Below are 25,741 nucleotides of genomic sequence, written 5' to 3'. Positions count from 1 at the left end.
GGGAGAAATGGCGGCGTTGCGAACGCCATTAGCTCGGTTCTCGAGTACAGATCGGTGCCACTTTTTCAGAGCAGGCTCTATGGCAGATTCCCTGCTAAGTTGTTTTAGTAACGTTGTCTTTAGTCGTGTCGCTGTGTCACGTTCCGGTGCGGAGCGAGAGGGGAAGCGCACTCGCCGCAAGCCGCAACGGGGGTTCGGACGCCCACTATCCCACAGCACGTGGGCTCCAGGGACGGGGGAACAAAGACAAGGCACTTGACGAACAGAGCAGTAGAAACATTTAATGAAAGGCTAGTGAGATGGTGACAAAAGTAAAAGGATAGTACAGACACAGTCTCAATCAGGCGGAAGCATACAAGGAAAACTTAATAGCTATGGGCAAAACAGAGAATACACAACAAGAGGAATAGGAACGATACCGCATTCGGCGAAGTGCGGCACGACGAGGCTCGCAGAGGCGTGGGAACACCTGAGGTCGGTCGCTTGCGACGGACTCTGTCTCGGCGTGGCCGCGGTGCGCCAGAAGCGGGGGTTGTTGGTTTCAGATGCTGTCGCGTCATGGAGGGTCGATGCACTGGGGCAGTCCGGCACAGGAAGGCCGCACAGAGTAGGAGCACAGAAGTAGCTGACGTTCAGTGTCCAGACGGGTCTTCCCCTTTACCGTGGTGCCCGAGGCTACGCCTGGAGCCGACAGGGAAAGCGGGTCGCGCTCTCGCACCTCCCAAGTCGACTGCCGCGCCGTTTCCCAGTTTCAACCGAACGGCGCTCTTTCCTAATAAAGTAAACAAAACGCACCCGCTCCCCTACAATCGCAATACATTTGCACACACACAAGAAAAAGACCGTCACAGCGGTGAGGAGACTCGTTGCCCAGCTCCAAACAAAGTCAGTACCAAAAACGCTCAACTGGGGCATCTGGCAAACTCATTTCCGAATTCCAAGAAGTATTACCGCGCCCAAACATCGGGCAAAATCGTCCCCGAACGGGAGTCGAAGAGGCCATAAATAGGGTTCCGTGTTTTCGTTATATACCGATAAATACCGATAGTTAACCACCGAGTCGCTTTTTTTTTTTTGAATCGGTAAAAAAACAACGAATTCAAGCTGCGGAAAAAAATGACAGCTTTTCTGAAAGAATCTTTTCGCCCGCTTTCTGTTCTCGTTGACCGGAACGCAGCCCCACTGAACTGGCCTTAGGGTCGTCCCTTTCTTTTGAAACCATGTTTATTGCCCTGTCCCCTTCCCTTATCTTTTTTAGCAGAACGGTTTTCAAGTCTTTTGTCCAGGCATAGGTTTCCTGGTATATGGGAGAAAGGAGGAAAGGCGAAGAGGGGCGGGGGTAAGAGGGTGGGCAATAGGGTCCACGGATCGGTGTTCTCTTTTTCTGGGCGTGCGGAAGGCCAACGCCAACCCACTCAGGGTTGCCAGGTTGGGTTTTTAATAGCCAAATTGGGCTACTTCGTTATGCATTTGGCGTCGAAATTTGGCGGTTGGCTATGTGGCTATTTTTGGGCTATTTCAAATCCTAACGCGGCACTTCTTTTTTCTTTTTCCTTTGTTTGGATTAGAGTAAATGTACAAAAGAAACTTAAGCATGGACACAAAGCGACAGTCAACCCCTCTGGATTCCAGCTTTCATTGATTTTCTGCGTGACGATTCGTGGGCGTGATGCCAGAACCTATTAGCTCAAGGTAGCTACCGTGACCTAGATTGAGCTCCTGAGACATCGCTTTTTTATTGTGGCTTATTTTATGCTACCAAGTTCTTTCTGTTTACTACTAGCGTCTCTTACTTCCTCGAGTTTCCCACCATCCTCCTACAGGAGGCACCTCACCCGAGGAAAAATGATACTAAAGGCAACTCAAGACATCCGCAGAATTTTATGTCGCCCGATAACGCGTGCTAAACCGGATATAACAAAGGAGGCTTCTAGGCGAAACGTGAAAGTTTCTTAAAGCGCAATGAGCCATAACAAGAGACAACAGATTTGGGACAATGAATATTCCGAACATGGCCAAGATAGATGCGCAGGAGCAGCCCTGTTTCCGTTGCTACCCGAGCTTGCCATCATGCTCCCGACACCGTCCATGTCGGATGCCATAGTGGAGAGTGTTCAGTCACGTGTCCCTCACAAAGTCAGGCCTAACAAAGAACATGTCCCTTCCAACTCTTCAAAACGTCCTCTATGTAAAGTTTGCTTTCCTTTGGAAGAACTAGTGCTGTAAGGGCATCAACCCTACTGAAGTTTTTGCCCATTTGAACAGGGAATTCATGTATGAGGCGAGTAAGCCGGGCACAAGCGAGTGCTTCATAACTATGACTGTGCAAAACCGCGTGGAAAAGTTTTGTACTTTTGTGTTTGACATAAAACGTTCAATACATTTCAAGATTTCGTAGATCTTGCAAGCTGCTTTTAAATCCTAGAATCCAGACGCAGGGTCTTCGAATTCAGCTCGCACATTCGAGCGCACGATTTTTTGGGCTCTGCAGAATATGGCTACTTTGGGGCTACAAAAATCTCTCTCATTTGACTACTTTTGGGCTACACCGTCTGGCATTTGGCGGTTTGAGCTAGAAACCACCTGGCAACCCTGAACCCACTTCGTAGTCGCTGCTCGGACGAGTTTCGCGTGCTTGTTAGTACGGGTACAAAACGGATAGCGATAGAGAACTACGTCCAAGAATTTGACGATTTCGAGGTTTTGTGTGAAGGTGCGAAGAAGCTCCTTGTTTGCAAGCGCTGCCGGTTGAGTATTTGTGATGACCCTCATCATAACCGTAGTCGTCCGAACGAGCATTTGAAATCTTCTCGACATCTACAATTGAAGAATCCCCGGACAGATCCAGGTATGTCCTACTCATGTCAAATATCTCTTAATCCAGTTCAGCGATTGACTAGCTGGTCAGAAGTGTGACCTAAAGTTTTAAAGATAGTAATATATCTCAAAATAATAAATTTTCGTGCTCTTATCCAATTGATCGAGGATCGCCAGCTCAGATGACACTTGCCCAGTCAATCACCAGGTGACGTGTTTGGCATGTGTAGAATAAACGTGTGTAATGTGAGGTGTGCCGTGGATTTCCTATTAATTATGCAGTCGCTTTGCAGCACAAGCCCCGATAATTACCGATTTATTTCCAGCATTGAAGTTAAGGCCCGTTCACACTCTTGCAACCGAGTACGACCGAGAGAGACCAAACCGGTTTTTAAGCCTCTTGCGATCTCTTAGGACCAGCTCCGCTCAGCGCATCCGGTCTCAAGAAGTCTTTCTCGGTCGTACTCGGTTGCAAGAGTGTGAACGCGCCTTTAAACACCGAAAAACACTGATTCCAAGAGAAAATTTAAGACCGATAGATAACCCCCGAATCTGAAAAAAATATAGATACCGAAAACGCGGAACCCTAGCCCTAAACAAGTCAAGTTAGGGTCCCAGTCGGGACCTGCGAGGTGCTAACCAGCGCCAACCGGGGAGTGCCACACCAGCCGCGGCGACCACATGGCCCCGCAAGCAGCCGACGTGACGCCATTTACAATATGCGTGGCCAGGCGGAACAAGGCCAGTTTTTGTTACGCGCTGTTGCAGTCGACAACATGGCATATGCACGTCTTAAGGGAGGTGTAGGGGGTGGGGAGGACCCCCCCCCCCCCCCCCTCCTTTGTGATTCACGCGCTGTGGAAGGAAAATAGAAATGCGCTCGAAAACAAAATAGTGAGATGCCCATTTTGTTTAGAACGCACCTGAACGCGAAGCCGATGCTCAACAACTTCGACATGATGTGTCGCCACTATTGTCGTCACGGTACTTTAATGTAACATAAAACTTCTATTTTTTTAAATGTGATTTTATTTATATTGTTGCAGGTGTTCGAAACATTGAGGTCGTCCCAAAATGAGTATAAAAAACTCGCACACACTGACGCCAAACTCGCGGAGATAGAACGCACGTGTATATTTTGCCGTAAAATCAGAGTGTTCTGTTAAAAGAATATGGCTGTCGTAAACAAGGCTTACTCATGCCAAGTGGCGAATTCAGAGGGAGGGGGGCGGATATCCTGGCCTCTCCCTCCCCTTTATCCTTTGAATTCCGCATAGCTCGGAAAAGCGAGGGAGTGTGGGGGGGGGGGGGGGGGGGGTTGGGGGCTTCTAAACATCTGATACGCTATCCATACGGAAACACCTGCATCCGCCCCTAGTTATACTACATACTTATAAAAAAATTAAAACGCTTTCGTTGAAAACATTGACTGAAAACATTATGAAAACTGCACAGCCCAGTGTGGTAGGGGCGTTGTTGTGTTGAAACCGAGACGAATATTCAGACAAGATGGCTGGGCTCGAAAACAAAACCGGACAAGTGGAAGCGGAAAGCGGACTCTCTAGGAGCAAGGTAAATCTAAAAAGTTGAGCCGTTCTCTGCATTTCTACGTCTTACCTGGAAACCCTGCTAGTGTATTTGGTATTGAGGCTAAAAGGCGTTCCTATTCACTCTTTCTCGCGTGAGATGAAAAGACTGCTGGCGCCAGTGTGCGAATAGCCTTCGAACGCTTCCGGTCCGGAACTAAGCGGCGGTTTTTGCAGTATTTTCGAGATCAAATTTACGCGCTATTTCCGAGAAATGGCCGCTTATAGTACGGACAGACGTAATTCAGTCTCATGATGGAAACATTACGAGTATAAAAAAAAAGTGAGGTATTATACGCGAACCGGAGGTGTGCTAGGTCTTCAGGATAAATGACGTCACTTGGTTTGTTACCAAACAAAGAGGTGAATAGCTTAACGAACCGGCAATGGTCTTTCGTCTAATAGCTTGGTTCCATCAGCAAAACTCGGTTGTTAGATCTGTACGAACGGGAGGCTTTGACGGCTCGCTGCTGTGCGGGCGCTGCTGGCGTGCTCACAAGCTTCATCCCACACGAATTGGTTGTAAACAGTGTGTTGGCGTATGTAGATGACGGTTAGAGATTAGCTAAGTTTCTGGTTTTATTTTTAGAGCGCAGCCCTTAGGCGTCCGTTTCCGACTTGAGCGGCGTCACCGTCGCCGTCAGGGTAACCGTGAAGTCACGTGACCCCGGTTACTTCACGTGACACCCTTGAGGTCACGAGCGTAACGCGACGTCACAGTTACGCCAACGGGGACACCGATACAGCTCGGAGGGGGTAGTAGGCACGATGGGGAGGGGTGTAGGCTCCCCTCAGTACCCTTCCTTCCTCTTCCTCCTCAAGAGCTGCGCTCTAATTCTGTGTTAAAGGAGGTTGTATGCGACTTCCATTTTTTTAACTCTAACTATAAAATTAGGTATGTTCTTATCCTTCGAAAATTCCAACAAGATAATATGGGACAATATAATCTAGGGCAGTCGGTAGATAACTCCCTCAGTATTTTTTGTTAGCGCTATTTATTATGCTAAGTTTATGTTTCGATGAATAATAGCCTGTTCATTTTAGTCCCAACTTTAAGCCATGCTTCCATGTGTTACACTTTTAATGACGTCATGTGATCTTGCGAAAGCGCATTACTCTGAATAACAGTAGCACACCACGATGTTTTGGTACAAATTGTGCTCAGAAGGGAGAGTGCAATTTTATTTGAACAAGCACAATAACACAGAGATGAAGCACGTGAAGCGAAAGCGCGCAGTGAAAATTTGTGTCACAATATTCGCAAGACAGACGCGACCTCACTCTGTCTAGATAACAAAAGCTTGATTAATTTCTTTTCTTTTCTTATGACTACTAACACACCAATGTGTTCTCTGTGACTGCATTTTGCCAGTCACTGGAAGCGTTTGACACTTCTTGAGGCTGTAGATACTTGTTCACGACCAAAGTTATTGTCGATTGTCAGACTTGTCATACCCTGACAAGTCTGGCAAGATGATTGCCCATTACTGCCTTCTTGATGGAACCGCTCGCGCTCTGCGCATATGTTATACAAGAGACACGGAGTTTCTCTGCCGACATGGAGACAGACAGATATCAGCGGATACGCCTCAAGCAAATTTGAAACACGCTTGCTTCATATATGGGTATGCGTTGAACATGTCTTCCGACAGTTTTCTTTATGACCAACGTGAGAGGACCAGACATGTACGCGTTACTCCCCAAAAAGTAACTACGGAGCGTTACTCGTTACTCGCTCAAAAAGTAACTAAATTCGTTATTTGTTAAGGATTATCAAAAATAACGCGTTACTTCACCTCAAATGTAGCGAGTTACTTTTTTGGTTACTTCGACAAAACAACCGCTGTTGTTTCATGTTTTATTTTTTTATTAGTCGTTGCATTTAAGCAGTAGCTGCCTCACCAAATTTTAATCAGTTATGTTTCCTCGCTTCATTGAGAGTATGCATGTCAGGCGACGCTCAAGAGTGGTTCTGCTGACGCGCTCGAAGGAACGGCAGTGTTGTGCTTCGGGAAGAGCTGGTGAACTTGGGATTTCCCTCTCTCTTTTGTTGTGTCTGCTTCAATATTTCGAAGTTGACAAAAGGTTCTCAGTTTTCCCGCGTTGGCAACCTGCGGGTTTACATTCAATCTGCACACTATTCCAGAAGGTTCAGCCAACGAACTGTATTGTGTTTGCTGAGTGAAGTACATTCAAACCTGTAGAGTTCGACTGACGTGTTCAGCGATAAACATTGCTATACTGTCATAGTGTTTGTTTTGTTTTTAGGGTTGCCCACCTGCCTTTGTCACTGTAGACGCATACTCATACTCCCCTCTCTCTTTTGTTTTCAATGCTTCTAATATTCGAAGTTGACAATGGATATTGGGCCTTCCCGCGTTTGCATCCTCCGGGTTTACGTTCGGTCTTCACACGATTCCAGAAGGTTCAACCAACGAACCTTATTGTGTTCGCTAGGTGAAGGACATGTCCAGCTGAGGAGTTTGACTGACGTGTTAAGCGATAAACATTGCTTCATTGTCATAGTATTTGTTTTGCTTTTAGAATTCCCCAGCTGTCTTTGTCACAGTAGACGCATACTCGTATTCCACTCTCTCTCTTGTTTTCGGTGCTTCTAAAATTCGAAGTTGACAATGGATATTGGGCCTTCCCGCGTTGGCAACCTCCGGGTTTACATTCGGCCTGCACACGATTCCAGAAGGTTTAACCATCGAACCTTATTGTTTTTGCTGTTTGAAGTACATTCACAGCTGTAGAGTTTGACGTGTTCAGCGATAAACATTGCTATACTGTCATAGTTTTTTGTTTTGTTTTTAGGGTTGCCCAGCTGCCTTTGTCACAGTAGACGCATACTCATACTCCCCTCTCTTTTTGTTTTCGATGCTTCTAAAATTCGAAGTTGCCAATGGGTTTTGAGCCTTCCCACGTTGGCCACCTCCGGGTTTACATTCGGTCTGCACACCATTCCAGAAGGTTCAACCAACGAACCTTATTGTTTTTGCTGTGTGAAGTACATTCGCAGCTGTAGAGTTCGACTGACGTGTTCAGCGATAAAAATTGCTTCACTGTCATAGTATTTGTTTTGTTTTTGGATTGCCCAGCTGCCTTTATCACAGTAGACGCATACTCATACTCCCCTTTCTCTTTTGTTTTCGATGCTTCTAGAATTCGATGTTGCCATTGGGTCTTGAACCTTCCCACGTTGGCCACCTCCGGGTTTACATTCGGTCTGCGCACGATTCCAGAAGGTTTAATCATCAAACCTTATTGTGTTTGCTGTTTGAAGTACATTCACAGCTGTACAGTTTGACTGACGTGTTCAGCGATAAACATTGCTATACTGTCATAGTTTTTTGTTTTGTTTTTAGGGTTGCCCAGCTGCCTTTGTCACAGTAGACGCATGCTCATACTCCACCCTCTCTTTTGTTTTCGATGCTTCTAAAATTCGAAGTTGCCAATGGGTTTTGAGCCTTCCCACGTTGGCCACCTCCGGCTTTACATTCGGTCTGCACACGATTCCAGAAGGTTTAACCAACGAACCTTATTGTGTTTGTTGTGTAAAGTACATTCAGAGCTGTAGAGTTCGCCTGACGTGTTCAGCGATAAACATTGCTATACTGTCATAGTGTTTGGGTGTTATTCGGTTTGCCATCTGCCTTTATCAAAGTAGACGCATACTCAAGTTAGATTTAGAACTAGGCGCTTTAGACGGTGTTGTACACGTTACTTCTCGAAAGTAACGAAATACCATTCCTCGTTACTTGACCTGAAAAGTAACTAGGTAAGTTACTCGTTCCTTTTCTAATAAGTCAGCTGAATACGCTACTTGTTACCGATAAAAAGTGACTGTAGAAGTAACTCGTTACCAGTAATGCGTTACGTACATGTCTGGACAGGAGCGTGATTCAAGGAAAAAACACGCTTTAAATAATGTCAGCAGACTGGTGCTTTTCCTAGAATGAGCTAGAAGTGTGACCCTGGCTTTCACCATTTGAACTTCTTAGATGTGCTAAGGGTCTGGATCATCGTTGCCGTTCCGAGATGCGCTCCTATGTACGGAAAGCTTTACCATGCATTTAAAATAGCATACTCCCACAACCGCGGAACGCGTTCCCAGTCGATGAGTCCGAACCAGGACGTTCTGAGCGCACCATGGTTCGACAGCATAAACGAAGACGTTACGGATTTGCTGATAGCAGAAAGCGCGTGCATGCGCATGATCGAATTTCCACGTGGGGAGGAGGGGAGCTGGCGGAAAGCCTGATCGGCTGATGCAAGGCAACGTCTCCTCTAGAAAGATGCCTGTGCGGCTGGCCTGCCTTTGATTTGTCTAAATCGCCACGGGCTGGCCCTGGGCTCCGACACTGCTATGTGCTGTCCGCGTTGCTCTGGTTGCTCCGTTCGGCTTTTCGTTTATGCCCGAGCGTGGTGCGTGTTTTCTTTCTTTAGATATATCATGAACAAAATTTTGTTCCGTGCTGACTAGACAATGCTGGCGTAGCTTGTCGCCTCTTGGTTGTACTGTAAACGATATAATATTTGCGGGGACACAATTTTCGAAATTTTAATTAAAGTGTATACATCTCTCGCGAAAGTTCATGCCCACGAAATACTTCCAAACCCATCCTTCGGAAAATATCGAACCCACCAAAAAAAGGTAGTTTACGTTACATCCACCCACGAGTCAATGCAGACATCAGGGAACCATCTATGAACGCCAGCTTCGGAGTGTTGCTGATGCTATGCAAATTGCGTCTTTGGAACTGCCGTTCACGTGCGGTTTTTGAAAAGGCACTCCCGGCGCATATTCCGCATTAAAAGAGATACTAGGAATACAAATTTACGTGCAGGGCAGACATTTAGTTCGGGAATTTCCGCTGTCAAGATGTAGGCGCCAGATGGTACCAAAACTTGAACACTTTGCGGCACACGGGTTCCGACTTAGTAAGCTTCGCGGCTGCATTCGTGTCCGTCACGCCCAGAGCGTAATTGTCAAAAAAAGGCTTCATAAATTTTCTGGTGATGAGTTCCAGGGAGCCGTTGATGATGGTGAGCCTTGTCCTTGTTCCCACAGTCGTCATCGTCATGTGGACGGAGTCAAACGCCTCTGGCGGCCACTTCGGCCGTTTGGGAGAGGGTCAGAGGAGAGGGTACCAGTCAAAACGGGACCTCGAGCGAGCAGTTGGAAACTTCTGAAGTCTAGGCGCTATAAACCTTTCCAAAAAACGCTCCTAGGCCGCCGCCCTGTTGCTGAAGCTGATGCGGCTGGTGCGAATCTCGCGCCCTCTATCAGCTAGATAATTTCTGCCACTCTCTGAGACTGTGAAGACCCGCTCAGCGCGGTTCTCTACCTGCGTTTTTGCGGTTTTCCATTCGACGTTTTCTCGCCCCTCTTGAAAGTTTCCACTTAATTTTTTTTTATGCGTGCTGCGTACCCTTTTTGTGTTATCTTTCATTGTGAGAAATAAGGCTGGTAAGTGCCTGCCATTCAAGCTTTTCTGCTCAACATTCACGGGAAACGAAGGAGGTGGAGGACATCGAACGACCCTCGACGCGATTTTGCGAACATTGTTCTCCCCCCTCCTAGAGATAATCCGCGTAGAAACCTCAGTCATCTTCAAAAATAGCTGTCTGGGTCGGGGTGAGAAACGGATGAGTCGCGTTTGTTTCTTTGCCTTGGTGCGGTTGTGAAAAAAGGAAGCTCTCCCCAAAACGAAGTCATGTCGGATTCCGTCCAATCGTCAAGATGTGACTGTCGTCGACTGTGACTGTGTTATTTGAGATCTTTCTCATATAAATTATTTTTGGATAACGCTGCATCGTGCGGTACGTACGATATATTGTTCGAATGTTAACACTTCCTCAATTGTATGTCCGTGTCCTGTCCATCGTTAAACACGCTATGTGTGAGCGTGAAAAATGCATGCCTTTCGGCCCTCTTCTGTTGCAATTTATTTTTGACAGCAAAGCGCTTTGTCGTTGCACATGCGGTGAATCCCGCGGCGCAGTGAAAACTTATCGTAAGAAAAAGAAAATAACTAGGACTACTCATTCTAGTCGCATTCGTTCTGTCGCGCGCGTACCCAACAAAAATAGTTTACAGTTTTTTGTTTTTTTTTTGCTTTTTTTTATTGTGGCACAATGCTCTCTTAATGTCCTCGAGAAAATAAATGTAGCATGAAACACAAAATATAGCGGGAAAAGACGAGAATTTAGCCGCCAGCAGCGTTTGAAACTGCGCCTACGCAGGCTGCGCCAATTGAAATCACAGTCCACTCTGTTAGTGTTAGGAGGGACGCCGGTGAGAGTCTAGCCTCAGACTCAGTGATTGGGTTTGAAAACGGTCTGTTGCCCCTGGGGTCGAGTATTTTTTGGAAAGGTGCATAGCTGACTCAGGTTGCGCGGCTCACGACCTTCGTCCGCGAATTATCGCGACTGCCGTCTTGGCCCGGAGTATTGGGAATTTGCCGGAGTCCGAAGAACGACTCAAACTCCCTCAACTCGCTGCACGCCACGGACAGGCGCAACATGTTCTCCCTTTAGGCCACTTCACAATTGTACTTTGTACCTGCACTTGTCCGTCATAAAGGTAATGCTGAGCATGGATAATAAGATAGTGATGTGCGCAGTTCTATGCAATCTGTTTTTTTTTTTTTTGTATCTCCGAAACGGCCCAATTTGTCCTATATTTGAACTTTATTTCAACTAACTCCGGACGCAACCGATGATACGAGCTGACGAGACCAATGAAACCGCGCTAAAACGCAAGTCACTGGGCCTATTATAAACTTAACTGGTTTAGCGATGATAGAACACGATCAGAAACCCGACGAACAGCATGTTTTTGCGGTTTTTACGTTGCTTGATCGGTCCCGCTCGTAGCGTCGGTAAAACCCGGACTTAAGATTATTCGAAGTATAAACAGAGATTCTAGAAAAAGTCACTTCAGTGGGGGCTCCTGCTGGACCTTAGCGCGGTAGTGAAAGAAAAAAAAAACATTATAGTGACTAGCAGCTTAAAAAATTAACTTAGCACGTGACTTGCCCGAACATCTTACAATCACACTGCAGCCGACGAGACTGAGACTTTTGGCGACAAGTATCCCGAAGAAACAATCGCGATGCGGGAAGCATGAATATAAAAAGTCACATCCCGCGTGTGTTCAGCTGTCAGTGAATGAGCTAGAGTCGTTTACGCGTTAGTCGAAGAAGTAATCAATTACAATTAGTATTTTGCTAAAAAAGTAATTGTAATAGCGTTTCGTTGGATGTCAGTGATTTAGTGTTCTCTTGTACTGATTTCTTGAAAAAAAAGTCCAATACAATTACAATTTCTTAAAAGATTTCCGTTAGATTACTCGATTATTTGAGAAGCAAATTAGTTGGCCGTTCCTCAAGAAAGTAATCGTTACTTTTCCAAGTACTTCAGGTATTGAGAACGACAGATCTTCTTTCGGCTTGAAGGCTGGTTTTTCATACTGTCCATTTTTAGATTGAGGCCACCAAATTAGAAACTATCCTTCTGAAAAGCAGGCTTGGGGCCTACCAGGATTTATGAAATGTTTTGTACTACTCTACAAAAATGTTTATGGGATTTGAGATGTTCGTCGAAGTTTAGTAAAAGGCCTGTGTACCCTTCAAGTATTTATAAAGGGTGTAAGAGACCCGTGATAGTTTTTTGAAAGGCCTGTGGGGTCTGTCCGAAAGCTTTCTGTGAACCAAAGCACCCATCAAAATCGTTTTAATGGTTCTGTGGGAGAGATCGTATGCCCCTTCAATATATGTACCCGTCGGAGAAGTCACTTGTGCATTTTGTATCGGACGGCCGTAACAAATGTCGGAAAATGAGACATTCCTCCGTCAATATTCTATCGCGGCTTTGGTTAACGTGGCGAAAGTTTTGTGTCTGTGTGTTCGGTTTATGTGTTCACGGGCAGGACAAGGAATGCCCAAGAACGCCAGGTACTCGCTCACGACTGAGAGAGGGTGGGTAGGGAAAATGGGCAGGGGAATTTTTGATGTTTGTTTCGAGATAACCTGTTTTTAGTCGTTATACATGCTTCATCAGGAACAGATATCCCTGTTTTTCTCCGTCAACGGGAGTAAATTAATTGCGCAAGAACGAACGAACGCTCAGTGTAGGCTTCCCGTTCCGTCCATGGGATCTATTTCTAAAGCAGCTGGGTGTGCTATCAACAAGGTCCCTCAGCGGCCTGCTTTTCACGCTTCTTCATCCATCCGGGTTCAAAAGCATCCAGCGAGCAGAGAAGACGCTGGAGACGCCGCAGCAACGACATCAGTGATGTCACCGTGACTAAGATCATGATTGCTCAACGCTGGCGGATGCTAGTTGCACATTCGTGCTTTTCTCTAAACGTGCTACTGACAACGTGTAGGCGTGCATTTGAGGCAGATGATCGGTTTTATTACTCGAAACTACCGTACGTCTCAGGAATTTACCCAGCGGCATGGCAGTACCTTGAAAGATATATTTTTTTTTGCGGCAATGAACACGGTACGTTGTCCTTAGTTGGTGTGGTGGATTTTGTCTACAGCTGCTTGCTTCCGGGGTTGAGTAGACGTTGTTTCTTACCGTGTTTTCAGTTACAACGTTCATGTAAAACTCGGTGTCTGGAAAAAAATTTAATAATTTTTAAACTGAATTTTTGGTTTATGTTTCACAGTCAATTGGGTGTCTAAATGGTTGAAGAGCTGAGGGGTTCTGAGAGGCTCAAAGGTCTGAAGTGCTGAAAGGGATGAAGGAATTTGAAGGGCTAAGTGGTTTAAAGGGCTGAGGGGGTTTGATGGGCTGAAAGTGTTTGAAGGGTTAAGAGGGCCCTCTTAAGCATCAAGACTGAAGTGTTATTTTCAATAAGGTAGTTGCATTCATAATTCACCAATGTTGGTAAAACATCTTCCGGTCGGAGATTTCATTCGAAGATATGTTCGTTACAAACTTGAAGAAACAAATTGTGCATTAAAAAGGGGGGAGAAGAAATATTAATGGTTAGAAGAATGATGTTAGTACTTCTAAAAGTGATCAAATTTCGACCTAGAAAACTCAAAACTGCAAAGAACACAGACGACGGAGAGACAGATACTACACGGGCTGGCGCTATGGGTTTCGTCCTCGACCACGTTTTTTTTTTAACCAACAAAACCAATTTAAATGAACCAACTAGCTCAATCCCAGGTTTTAAATCAAATTACTCTTGTGACTCTTCGTTAATCAATGTGCTTTAAATGATTACAGACGTTTCTCCGAAAAACAATCTCTTACAGGCAATTTGACTATTGCAACGAGTACAGTACAAGTCTCGTATCGCAAAAAGGTGACGATCGCATTGACGATGCGCTTTTCGCGCTGTTTGATTGACTCCGTCGGATCGTATGGAGTTCGATACTGTCAATCTTAACATAAAACAGAGTGTAGAAGAGATGATTGAGTCATTATTTATAATTATGAATTTCAGAATTTTCGCTGGAGGAAAACTACGAGTCAGGATGCTTCATGCTGCTCCGGAAACATGGCGAATCCTTCGATCGCAGAAGCACGAGAAGAACCTCAACCAGCCGTGACATTCCTCCCGGAGGTCTATGTGAAGGCCAACGACCTTCAGCGAAAGACGAACATCAGGACGCTCGAACGTTTGGGAATCAACTTCAAAAGTAGACCCAGCGCGGACCAGCAGTTTATAGACATAGGATGTGGTACCGGCGACTTCACTCGCCAAGAACTCCTGCAACGCTGCCAGCCCTGTAGGAGGATCGTGGCAACGGACATCGGCGAAAGCATGGTGACCTACGCGAAAGAGAACTTTGCCCATCCGCAGATCGAGTACCAGGTCCATGATATCTCGATTGACGTGTCCGGACTGGTCAAAAGGTACGGCCAGTTCAACCGCGTCTATTCTTTCTACACTTTACATTTTGCGAAGGACTACGTGACCGCCTTCAGAAACATATCCGACTTGATGACTTCCGGAGGAGAGTGCCTGCTTCTGTTTGTGGCTCGTTGGACGGGCTACGAGGTGTGGAGGACAATCGCCCAGATGGACCGATGGAAAGCGTATGAAGAGGTAACGATATTTTTTATTTAATTTTTTGTTTTGTTTTAATTAGCCAAATTTAGGAACCGAAACTTATCTAATTTTGGTTGAAATTCGGAGTATATCTGTGCGCCCATTGTTCCCAAAATTTATAATAATTTAAGCTGTCGTATTACGTGAGACCACTAATGTCGAAGTGGTCGCGCTACAGGAATCCAGTCTAGTGTGATAAGCACACATTCTAGTTCATCTCAGTTTCTTTTCACGTGGTTTACCTCATTTCGCAAAAAAAAATTAAAAAAACTATTTATATGCCGTTCTAAAGCAATGATATTACATGGAGACCCTGCATGGACCTTGCTCTATCACGTTGATGTTGTCCGCACCGTAGCAAGACCACGGTAGAGTGCCGGCGACGGAGCGCAGCTCTTGATTTGACGTTTCAGAGCGCGCGACGAATAGCGGTGCACACACACACACACTCACACACACACACACACACACACACACATATATATATATATATATATTGGAGGTAGAAGGCGTAGAAGGAAGAGATGCAGGGTAACAATGGAAAATAAACCAGGAGGGTTTTATTCGACATTTTGACCTGAGGCAGGCCTTCGTCAGGGATCCTGACGAAGACCTGCCTTAGGTCCAAACGTTCTCCACTTGTGACCTTGTGGTGAGTTTAGCTTGAGCCGCTTACTCTTGCCCTCGCACCCAAAATAAGTGGCCACCTGTTATGGTTTTAATGAGGTATGTATGTCACGCGACACGTCAGGTGCCACTCGAGATTCTCAGTGCGCCACCACAGCTTTACAGTGACGTAAGTTGCATGTTAGAGAAAAATATTTCTACCGCAGGTCATGTGACTTGATCCTTTTAAATGGCGCTGGGACACAATTTAGGCCTTAGACATACATTTTCAATTATGCTATTTCGCGACTTCCCTGTAGCTGACACAAAATTCCATTAATGATAAATATTCCCTCCGCCGACAATTACATGGGGTCCATAAAGTACATGTCGCCACACGGTTACCATAAACCAGCAGTCGTCGGGGATTCTATATCTCGTTTTTTCTTAAATTGTCATGGTTATATAAGCAGAAGCCAAACTTGGATGGCAAAAAGCACGTGCTGCAGGCCAGGCGTCCGAAAAGTGATGCCCTTTCGTTCCCATCCTACCGGGCAGAATGGTGAAGACTGACGCCCTCCAATGCATGGCTTGCATGGGACGTCATCGCAGGATGCTTTTCCTTAGTCCTACGTGTTCTTACGAGACAAGTGGGAATAGTACAACAGCCCGAACGTTTTTACTTCCAAAATGACGTAGTTGGTATTGTCCCGGTTGTCGCAGTTTGGATACATGCACCCTTACCAACGTTCCAGATCTCCGAGAAGTTTATTCCTGACAGTCATGACCTTGAGGACAACACTAGTCTCATCTCTTACATGCTGGACATTCTCGAGACTGTGAACTTGAAGCCTCATGCATGTAGAATTCTAACCAATTCTTCTCTTGTTGAAGACCTGGAGGATACCATTCGTAAGTGTATTTTTTTTTAAATTAAATTTCTTTATTTCTTTTTAGAAAAGAGTGGTAGGTAAGAAAAAGAACCCTTTGGTTGCGAGACGAGTCTCTAGTCTCCCTCACGAGAGCAAGTAAACATATAAATTAATATTATTAATAATAAAAATTCTGTTTCACCTGTTTTGAGAGAATCCGATATATGCTTTCTGATGTCATATTTTGTGTTAAGCAGATTTAAAAAAAAAACATTAACATGTATGGAATTACAATTTATAGAATTTAAATGAATTTGTGATGTACTTAAAAGTGTAGATTTCTCGCAGACAGGGTAAAGACGTTGAAATGGGCCAGGGACAGACACTGACAGGTCTATGAGCAACAACGCATTTATATGTTGTCCATCAAGCTATAGAAATCACATTGGTCAGAGAGTAATTGAAGAAAAAAACACTAAAAAAGATATGAGAAAAAGATAAAGTAAGAAAGGACAACCCTCCCTACGCCCCACCACCATGCGAAACCCCAAGGTTTCGTTAGATATTTGCAAGATATCCATTCTCAGCAGTGTTGCGAAGTACTTTAAGTACATTGGACTTAAAGTACTACTTCAAGTAGGTTTAGGAAACTTGTACTTCATTTGAATTATATTTTCAGAGTTTTGTCTTGTACTTTACTTAAAGTATTTTTTTTTCTGGTACTTTCCGAGGAAAGTACGTCTTTTTCACCTCAAAGTACATTCCACAAATTTGGATTTGTTAACTTTTTATCACAAAATGATGCTTTGTCAACTCCGAAGAAATACTGGGAGGGATATTCTAGTCTCACCAGAGACGTGAGCAGACGGCACATCGGTCCGCTTGTTCTGGGGGCGGCTTTCCAGTAGCTTTTTCAACTATCGCTACTTCTCGGTCGGTCAGCGCAAGCGAGGAGGTTTAAAATTGTATGAGAGAAAAATTAATCATAATGTAACACCTGAAACGGTGGTGCAGAACAATTAAACTTTCAAGCCGAAGAAACAGACAACAAAGGAGAACGTCACAATGTTTTGAGACATTCTCTTGTGTCTTTTCTTTGTACTTGAAAGTTCCTTAATTTTTTCGCACCGGAATCTCAGGTGTCACATTATGATTAATTCTCACCAGCTTGCCTTCACACTCACTGTTTTTTTTATTTAAATAGAGGACACTCCTCTTTGAGAGGATTGCTCGAGGAAGCTACGGGGCTGACGTCATGCTTTCTCTTAGTACATTCAATCTTATTGGACGCAACAATCTAGTGCAAGCGGCGAAAAATTCAGAGGAGGGACTTCTGAATTTGGCTCCATTCCTGAAAATTATTACTCTATGGCCACTTGACTTCATCAAATATTCGCCGCTGTTTTTGGAAAAAAAGTCTGCACCCCTGATTACCCCTGGGGAATGCACACCAGTTAAAAATCACTGTATAGGGGAATTAAAGGACATCACGAAAGATTATGTTAAAATACTTGTACTTTAACTTTAAAGTACATTGTATTTATAGTACTTTACTTTAAGTACATTACACCTAGTGTACTTACTACTTTACTTAAAGTACATCAGGTCTCAATTACTTTGTACTTTACTTGAAGTACCTTTTAGATGTACTTTAAACAACACTGACTTTTAGCCTCGCACTTGTTGTTTTTACAACTCTGTCTCGATCACTGCGGACATCCAGGTATTTGACACCCACACATTTGGTGACATTTCTGTCTCTCACGTGGCGTTTTAAGCGCTACATGACGACAAATGCTAATCAAGCTATACAAAAACAAAAGCTGAAACTTACCGTAACTGAATGGGAAGAGTTTGTGATTGAATACTGAAATTCCCGTGTAATCTATCGATATGGAGTTCCTCGAAAATGTATAATATCAAGATATGCTTTGTAATTTAATGTCTCTTTGTTTTCCTTAGGTGATGTGATTTCGTTTTTATAGCACGAGGAAATAAAACCGCTTTAAACCTTATTTTGTTATTTAAAAATGTAATATTTTTGTACAGTTCATTGCTTACTTTTGTAATTCATTACACCAAAAAACCGTTCACGTAAATCATCGTGGACATTCGTACGTTGTAAGTCGAGAGGATCAAAGTTCAATTTAAGAAACTGTAGTCTATTAAATGTTAAATATTAAACTAAAAACTAAGAATAAGCGCAAAATCGAGACATTAAGGTATAGTCACAAAGCAGTTCTTTCATTGGACATTATTATTATGATTGAAGAATGCATAGATAAAAAGCTATAAACCGGAAACAAATCAGCAGAACGGCCTCCACAGTGGGGTTGCACCTTGAGGGTGAACGGACTATAGAAAAAGCCTTCAAATTTCATCTCTTTATTTCAGGTGTTAAAATTGGCGCTATATTTATTTTTATCTTCTACTAGTATATTTTTTTTAGTATTTTCATTTTTCTTCATCTTCTATAGGAAAAATGTGCTTTTCGTAGGACGATTTCCATTATGTAAGTGTGTCGTTGCTCTAACAGTGTACTGGAATTCGGGGTAGTGTTGTGACTGGCCCGGCTCGCGTGAAGCGTGTGGTGTAGATCGCGATAGGTGTCGACACCGGCGCATCTGAAGTAAGTTCAATATGGTGGTGGTCGTGCGCGTGCACCGCGTGCCCACACACGTGCGGTGGCATGTGCGGACTGCGGCGACTTTCTGCTGTCCTGTCGACTGCACCGCCGCGATGGTTTTCCGCACGCGCAGCCTTACAAGTTGCCATTGTCGAGACGCGCCGGTCCAAACACTACCCCGTGTTCTAGTATGCTGTAGTTGCCCTCTACAGACTAAAAAACAGTCGGTATATTTTTTTGTGAGTCGCAGTGTCCCCCCCCCCCACCCCCCTCCCCCCCCAAAAAAAATAATACGGTCAATTTGTTACAGGGTTAATTGAACAGTTAATCGTTGAAGTTTTTGTTTTTTCTGTTTTAGGAATGAATATCGCTGTCCATCCGTTTTTGCCACTACTTCCGGTCGAGTCAAGAGCAAGATACAAAGATGATGTGGAGAATGTCATTCGCTCACACTGGAAGCAAAGCAACGACGGAGATCCACATTATGACGCCGATATGTTTGTTATCCACGCTGAAAAATCTTGACTGAAGAAAAAAAATTGGATTTCGCCACCTCTATGAGGATAACAGCAATAGCGGCGAACGTATAACCCTAACATGTATTGTTCATCATGATGCATTGTTCGCAAGCGAGTTTAATTTTTTTTTAAAGTTGTAGTTATTCAATTGCTTACACCACTTTTTTCAGCTAAAACTTGTAATGAGCTGTCGCATGTAACTAATGACGCAACCAAATGTATCCAAATGCCAATTAGTGCAAATAACCTCCTAATAAATAAAAAAATAAAAAAGGCATATTTTTTTACCTTAAAAAAAAGGAATCTTGACCTTCGCAGTGATATTTAGATAAGACTCACCGCCTACTGATATTGTTCGAACGTTCAAAACTTTCAAAGTTAATTTCACGAAGGAAATGAACTGAACGTGTGAATTATATCATTCCCATACTCGCGTGTGTCAGAGGTATATTACACGGACATCGCCATGTTTTTCCAACTGGAGTTAAGTTGCTTTTATATAGCTCCATAATTTGTGTCCTATCTGAAGTACGTTATTCTAGTCTGGGGTACGACAACCAAAGCTGATCTCCAAAAACTATTCGTAGTTCACGAAATAATAATGTTAATTGTCTGAGGTGGGCTCTTTAGTGATCATACTAACCAACTTTTTGAGAGGATGGATGTTCTAAAGATGTTAAAATAATGTACATTCCGATTTGGTACGAAGTATGAACAAGAATGTCGCGAAAGAAATAGCTTTTTATTATTTTTGCCATCAATTAGAAGCAAACCTAGAAGAGACCAGACTCGTCACTCTGATTCCTGAATGGTGGAAGCATCAAGAAGAGATTATGGTCTTCAGATGATTAAAAGGACCTTGCCGTCATCACTAAATACGCTTGTGTGCTTTAAGTTTGATATGAAATAACGTAGAACAGGTGAAATTATGGAATATATTTTTAATCAAAATAAACATTTCCTACGGTTGTTCATTATTCAGTAGATTTTTTTTTCTTTCATTGCTTTACTTTATTATTTGCTATGTATTTATATTATAATATTTGTGCACATTTTTTGCAACTGCTGAATACGTGGGGGTGGGGAGGGGGGGGGGGGGAGGGGCTGGGGACTAGTCAAGCTGCTTGTCAATTTTTTTTTACATCGTAATAGGAAGCTATTATGAATTTTTTATCTCATTACTCGGTAATAGAGTAATTGTTGGACTCACGGTCTGGCTACCAATTTCATTCGAAAAGGCCGTGTGAAATTTTTGATTACAGTTTTAGAAACTACATTTAAAATAAAGGGTGGTTCAAAATAGCGTGCAAAGCGCCGCTCGGTACAATCTGGGAGAATGTAGTGATGTTGCCTGTGACGGTCAACGGTAAAGTTTTTCTGCTCCCGTCAGCCGGGCCGAAAGTTTAAAATAATGATCTCTGTCAGAGCCTGAGGAGTAGGAGGGGCTGTGGAAGCTGGCCCACTCTCCTCGCTCACAAACCTTGAGCGGGAATAAGAACGGGGGGGGGGGGGGGGGGGGGGGGGGGAGGGTGCGCTTATAGTTTCTTGGGAACCCTACAAAGAAAAAAAAAAAGCTTAAGAAGCAGTTGCTTTTGTTCCATTTTCCAACTCGAAGTCACTCTTAAATCCTACGAAGGGTAATTTCTCTCTCTCACACCCGTGAACACTAATGTACTAAGCCTATTGAAATTGCAATCCTATTGAAAAATTTCAAGAATATAATACTCAGTGGTTGACAAGAAATATTATGGAGGTCATCTAACACCATGATATATATTTCTTGGGGGGCATTTCGCTTGATCATATATGGACCGTGAAAATCGGTGCCTGCGCGGAGCAATCTAAAATGTTCGTCAAAACACGTATTTCACAGGTCGGTTTTATTTTGTAAAATTACAAAGCGTAGGTCCCTCTCGGTAACAAAATGGGGCCAAAAGATTTGCCAGCGTTAACGGCGGATGGGGACGCAGACGACCAAGTCGAGTGGCGGGGCGCGTTTGGCGCACGCGGAGTATACACGTTTGCACATCGTGCAAACGATAAACAAACGTGTATATCGTTTGCACGATGTACACGATTGTGTATATCGCAGGACAGAGTATACACGATAACCTGGCGAACTGTGGAGGCTACGGCCGTCGCCACCCAGTAAGAGAGTCGGAGCGAGGCGGGTGACATCACGTCACGGAAGCGTGTTTGTCACTTTCGTCAAGGAACCGGCATTCGTCTGCTGGCTAAGATTCGTCTGCTGTAAAACCAACCATCTTCGTATGAACGTCCACCGCCGCAACGTTGCCCTCGGCTAGAGTAACGAGCTCTCTTGGAACAGTTCATGTGACAACCATACCTCCAATTTACCCGCGAATTTGTGGCGGGTGCTAATGCCGGGGCGATATTTTGAGTCGCGGTCGATCGCACAGTGCAGGGTGTCGAACCGGAACCGAACCGAACCGAAAACCGGAACCGAACCGTTATTTTTAGCCGAACCGGAAGTGAACCGAGCCGAAATCTTCGCCGCCATCTTGAAACTGAAACGGAAAAAAATATAACGGTAAGTGGTTCACGGTAATTTTTTTTTATCACAAAATGAGTGTTTGAGAGTAAACGCTAGCAGCTGTGTTTCTATGCAGTGATCAAATTGTCACATACCGAATTGCAATGGATGAGAAATTCTGGGTTTTCATCGCGCTTTTGTATTGGCACTACGATTAATCTTGTGCCATGTGGTCACCTGACATGGTGTCAAGACATGCTGTCAAACAATGTCGAGTCACGTGCCCCGCGACGCAGTCGCATGACTTACGGCGTCAAGTCGATTTAAATTCAGAACGTCAATATAGTCCGCTGCAACTCAGGAAGGTTGGACGAGGGAAAGAAAGGCCGGGGAGGAGGAAGCAGCCAGAACGCTGGAGAGATGGCGAGGTCTCCTCTCTTTTCTCCAGCGTTCAGTCTGCTGCTTCCTCTTCGGCCTTCCTTTCTTTCGTTCTACCTTCTTGAGTTGCAACGGACTATAGATGTATTAGCGTTGCTGGCACAGTGACGTCACATGCTATCATGACTTCAAACCGCGGGTCATGTGACACCGAGACGTACTCGATTGTCATGAGCCCGAGTCGAGTGCTCGGGTTCTTGACCATCTGCTTCACCAAACATTCGTGTTTCCTCGTGTTCAATCAAAGATGACGATAGCCGAACTCTAACAATGTATGAAGTTCAACCCATGCATTATTCTTTGCTAACCCCAGCGCATGACTATGAACACTGGCGGTATACAGTTAGCGTCTGGTTACATCATCGTCTAATATCAAGTTTAGCAGGGGAAAGTTGTATATTTTCTTTATTTTTTTCTGCGTCTGCCATTGAGCGGAAAGGAAAACTAATGGGTGTTTTTGCAAGTTATCAATTTCAGGGGTTACTTCTTAGCGGTATTCACTGAAAGTGCAAAAACTGTTGTATGAACCCTTTTACATGTACACATCATCGAGGCACCCAAACATGTTTTCGTTGTTGCTGAAGTGTCGTGTTAGCGTTTGGAAAATACACGACATCCATAAGCATCGGGTCACTTTATACTGTGGTCGATGCGCGGGAAATGATTTTATATAGGTTGAATTTTATGTTAGACAGAGTAGACATTTCGCGGTTTTCACCGTTCCCAAATCTTCTTTTCACAGGCATAAGTAGGAGATAAAAAATAAATAACTATTTATTGGAGAGCCTGTTAAAATTAGGAGTTCCCATTCGTTCATGGCGATTTTCACCCAGTCCAAATTACTTGTTAAAATGACATATCGACTGTTATGTTAGGCGTCCGTAGAGATATAATTCAGTTGCAGTATTTTCTTTTCACGTAAACTCTCAAACGAAGATCGCGCGATGTATGTTGATGTAGAACAAAAAAACTTCGAGAGTGATCCGCACTGACAATGCATTATTTTTCGGAAAATACTAGCGGTAAAATACCTCCTCACCAAAAACAAGTAATGTACAAGAAATGACCTTTTGTTTATTTAATAAATCCGAAATGGTCTCCTCACAAAAAAAGTACTTCGACAAAATATTTTTGGGTTCGTCACTCCACATTGAGGTCCGTAACATTTCTGGACGTGATATTATGGGCACCAGCATCTGTGTCCATGGTAACAGGTATTCCCAAGTTTGTGTAGTTCAACTTCCCAATGACGAACGATAGGCGATCACCGACTTCAACCTGAAAAACAACCAGACATAACATATTTTAGCTTGAACGTCACCGCTTTACTATACTTGCATAAAAACTTCTTACGCCAAGACGTTCTGATTATTGTACGCTCCATTCAAACATTATCTTTTTGTTCGTTTTGTAACATAAAAAAGAAGTGAAAGCCGTTTACAACTCCCTGCAACGCCGAATTAGAGCGCAGCTCTTGAGGAGGAGGAAGGAAGGGTACTGAGGGGGGTAATTTGGCCTTGGGGAGGGGGGGTCACGTGACCTTGGGGAGAGGGGGTCACGTGACCTCGAGGAGGGGGTCACGTGACCTCAGGAAGGGTGGTCACGTGACCACCGCCCCCTCCCCGAGGTCACCGAAGGTACCCGAGGTCCTCCCGAGGTCCTCGGGGGGGGGGGGGGGGGGTTGCGGTTACGCCGACGCCAGTTCGACGCCGACGCCGCTCAAGCCGGAAACGGGCGACAAGAGCTGAGCTCTAAAATATTTCTTTACTGCAAACTGTTTAACCACGAATACCGAAAGTATCTATTTTGTTGTAGAAAAAAAGGAAGTACAGCAATTTCTTTAAGATTAAAGATCCACAATAGCCTTGCAGGCGTGCTTTCTGATTAGCGTAATTAAACGAGTCTGAACAATACAGGTACAAGTTACACCACAAAATTAGAGAAGAATGTAGATTTTAATTCAAATTTTCGACATCTGCAGAAGTGTAACAACTTTTATTTCTACCTCACCACTTACTGACAGGTATTAAGGTAGAAAGAAGACACACCAATTTATATGTTTAATTTTTCATGAGCCCGAGTGACTTGTGGAGCCGATTGGTATTCCGATTAAACGAGAATGTTGCATGACTATAAACAGTCTATTCATGACACTTTGCTCTTCCATGTCACTTTAATAATTTTCAGTACAAAATCCACCTTTTATATGCATAGCCCTACAACGGAGCAACCGTAGAAGATACGAAGTAAGTGACTAACTAGCAAACCCAAATGTCGGTAGTGGTACCGCGTGCACGCAATATTATGCAATCTTCCCTTTCCTAAACGTGACTCTAGGGATTGGCTTGGATGGCTCAAATTCTCAACTGCAATGTTTCCTAGAGTGAGAAGATGAATTGGAAACTCAAATAGAGCGCATCTGATCCCCTTATACTGTTTCACATTTTGGTCACCAGGCCGTTTCCGTTCTTTATGCACAATCGGATCGGCACTAGCTTCCTATTTCCCTCATTCACGTATCTCCCACTAGATGGAGCCGCCTCTTCCGGAGTTGCATAGTGTGTTACTGTGTGAGTTTGGGCCAGTTGGTTGCGTGGTATGCCTAGATTGCAGATCGCGTTGTTTATGCGCCATGCTTACAGTACGAGCTACGAAAAGGTGACAAAAGTGTTCATCGTCTGTAGGTGGTTCCTGCTCTCCATTCGCTTTCCATTTTGCCCCGCGACAATGCAAAGCACGCGCGCTTGAAACCTATTTGTGCAGGAGGCGTCCGCCCATAAATTGTAAACGCTCTCCACGGTTTGAGTTGCTTCCTCTCTTCAATATCGGCCGCCAAGAGTTGCGAGTCGACCCAATTTTGATTGACTGCAACATCAACTCATGTATGTATTGTTCTGTTTTCTGTAAACGTAACAAACAGCTCTTGGGTTTGTAGTGTGAACATTAAACAAAACTAGAAGGAAAATATCAGAACACTATAAGTTACACTGAAAATATTCAAAAGTAGACCGGACCGAAGGAAATGCTTTTAAGGTTACAACGAGCTTCTTTTAAAAGGTACGAGTAGAAAAGATAAGTATAAAACCAAGTCTTTTTTATGGTTGTAAAGAAGTTGTCAACGTGTCGCAGAGGGCGCGATGGCAAAACAACTCATCATGGCACATGCTGGGTTTCTAGGTACGCCCATGCAGGTTCTCACGTTGTATGTTGGATAGCCGAAAATACAGATCACTGTGCAGACGAGCTGGTGAAAGTTTACCATGATGAATATAACCCGAGACTGGAGCTGGAGGAGCAAAACAATTGCCAGTGGTTTTCATTTCTCTATCATTGTGAAATATTTTCCTCCTTCTGCATAAATCTGGAATCGAATTCCTAATGTTGGAGAGAATTCCAAATAAAGACCTATAGTAAGGCGATGACGAATGCACTAGCAAGGACCTATTTTCTACATTTGTTTTGTAAATGAGTAGCGTCAGCACTGCAGCGAGTGTAGTCACAAACCCGGCATTATTCTTGATGTTCTAATCACTAACACCCAATAAAATAAATTCTCAGACGCGATTTATTCACCAGAAGTCTATCCACGTAAACAAGACAGGTACCTTCAATTTTAAAGTCTTACGATGCATAAAATGTATTATAGGGCTTCAAAGAGCGATCGTTTATATTCGTGTAAAAGGCATTAAACAGCCGTTTTGGG

The 25,741-nt window shown here is 44.0% G+C and overlaps 2 protein-coding genes across 2 annotated transcripts in view; one reads left to right on the top strand and one right to left on the bottom strand.

Annotated features, from left to right (window-relative positions):
- Positions 1 to 13,916: 13,916 nt before the first annotated feature.
- Positions 13,917 to 19,397, top strand: LOC8043419 (juvenile hormone acid O-methyltransferase-like). The gene is made up of 3 exons (XM_029978589.4): positions 13,917 to 14,481; positions 15,846 to 16,002; positions 18,947 to 19,397. Exons 1-3 carry the CDS (start codon positions 13,930 to 13,932, stop codon positions 19,111 to 19,113), a joined length of 876 nt encoding a protein of 291 aa, XP_029834449.2. The 5' UTR covers positions 13,917 to 13,929; the 3' UTR covers positions 19,114 to 19,397.
- A 3,690-nt stretch (positions 19,398 to 23,087) lies between these two features.
- The window catches only part of LOC120844136 (plexin-A1-like), a 28,043-nt gene continuing 25,389 nt past the window's right edge, over positions 23,088 to 25,741 (bottom strand). Inside the window, exon 9 of the mRNA XM_040215755.1 lies at positions 23,088 to 23,316. Coding sequence (XP_040071689.1) covers positions 23,179 to 23,316 — 138 coding nt within the window. The 3' untranslated portion in view covers positions 23,088 to 23,178. The remainder of the gene's footprint in view (positions 23,317 to 25,741) is intronic.

The sequence above is a fragment of the Ixodes scapularis genome, unplaced genomic scaffold, assembly GCF_016920785.2.
Source record: "Ixodes scapularis isolate PalLabHiFi unplaced genomic scaffold, ASM1692078v2 PGA_scaffold11__112_contigs__length_91849675, whole genome shotgun sequence".
In the NCBI taxonomy this organism is placed as follows: domain Eukaryota; kingdom Metazoa; phylum Arthropoda; class Arachnida; order Ixodida; family Ixodidae; genus Ixodes; species Ixodes scapularis.
The sequence above is the reverse complement of the archived record's forward strand: the minus strand, read 5'-3'. Positions and strand labels throughout refer to the sequence as shown.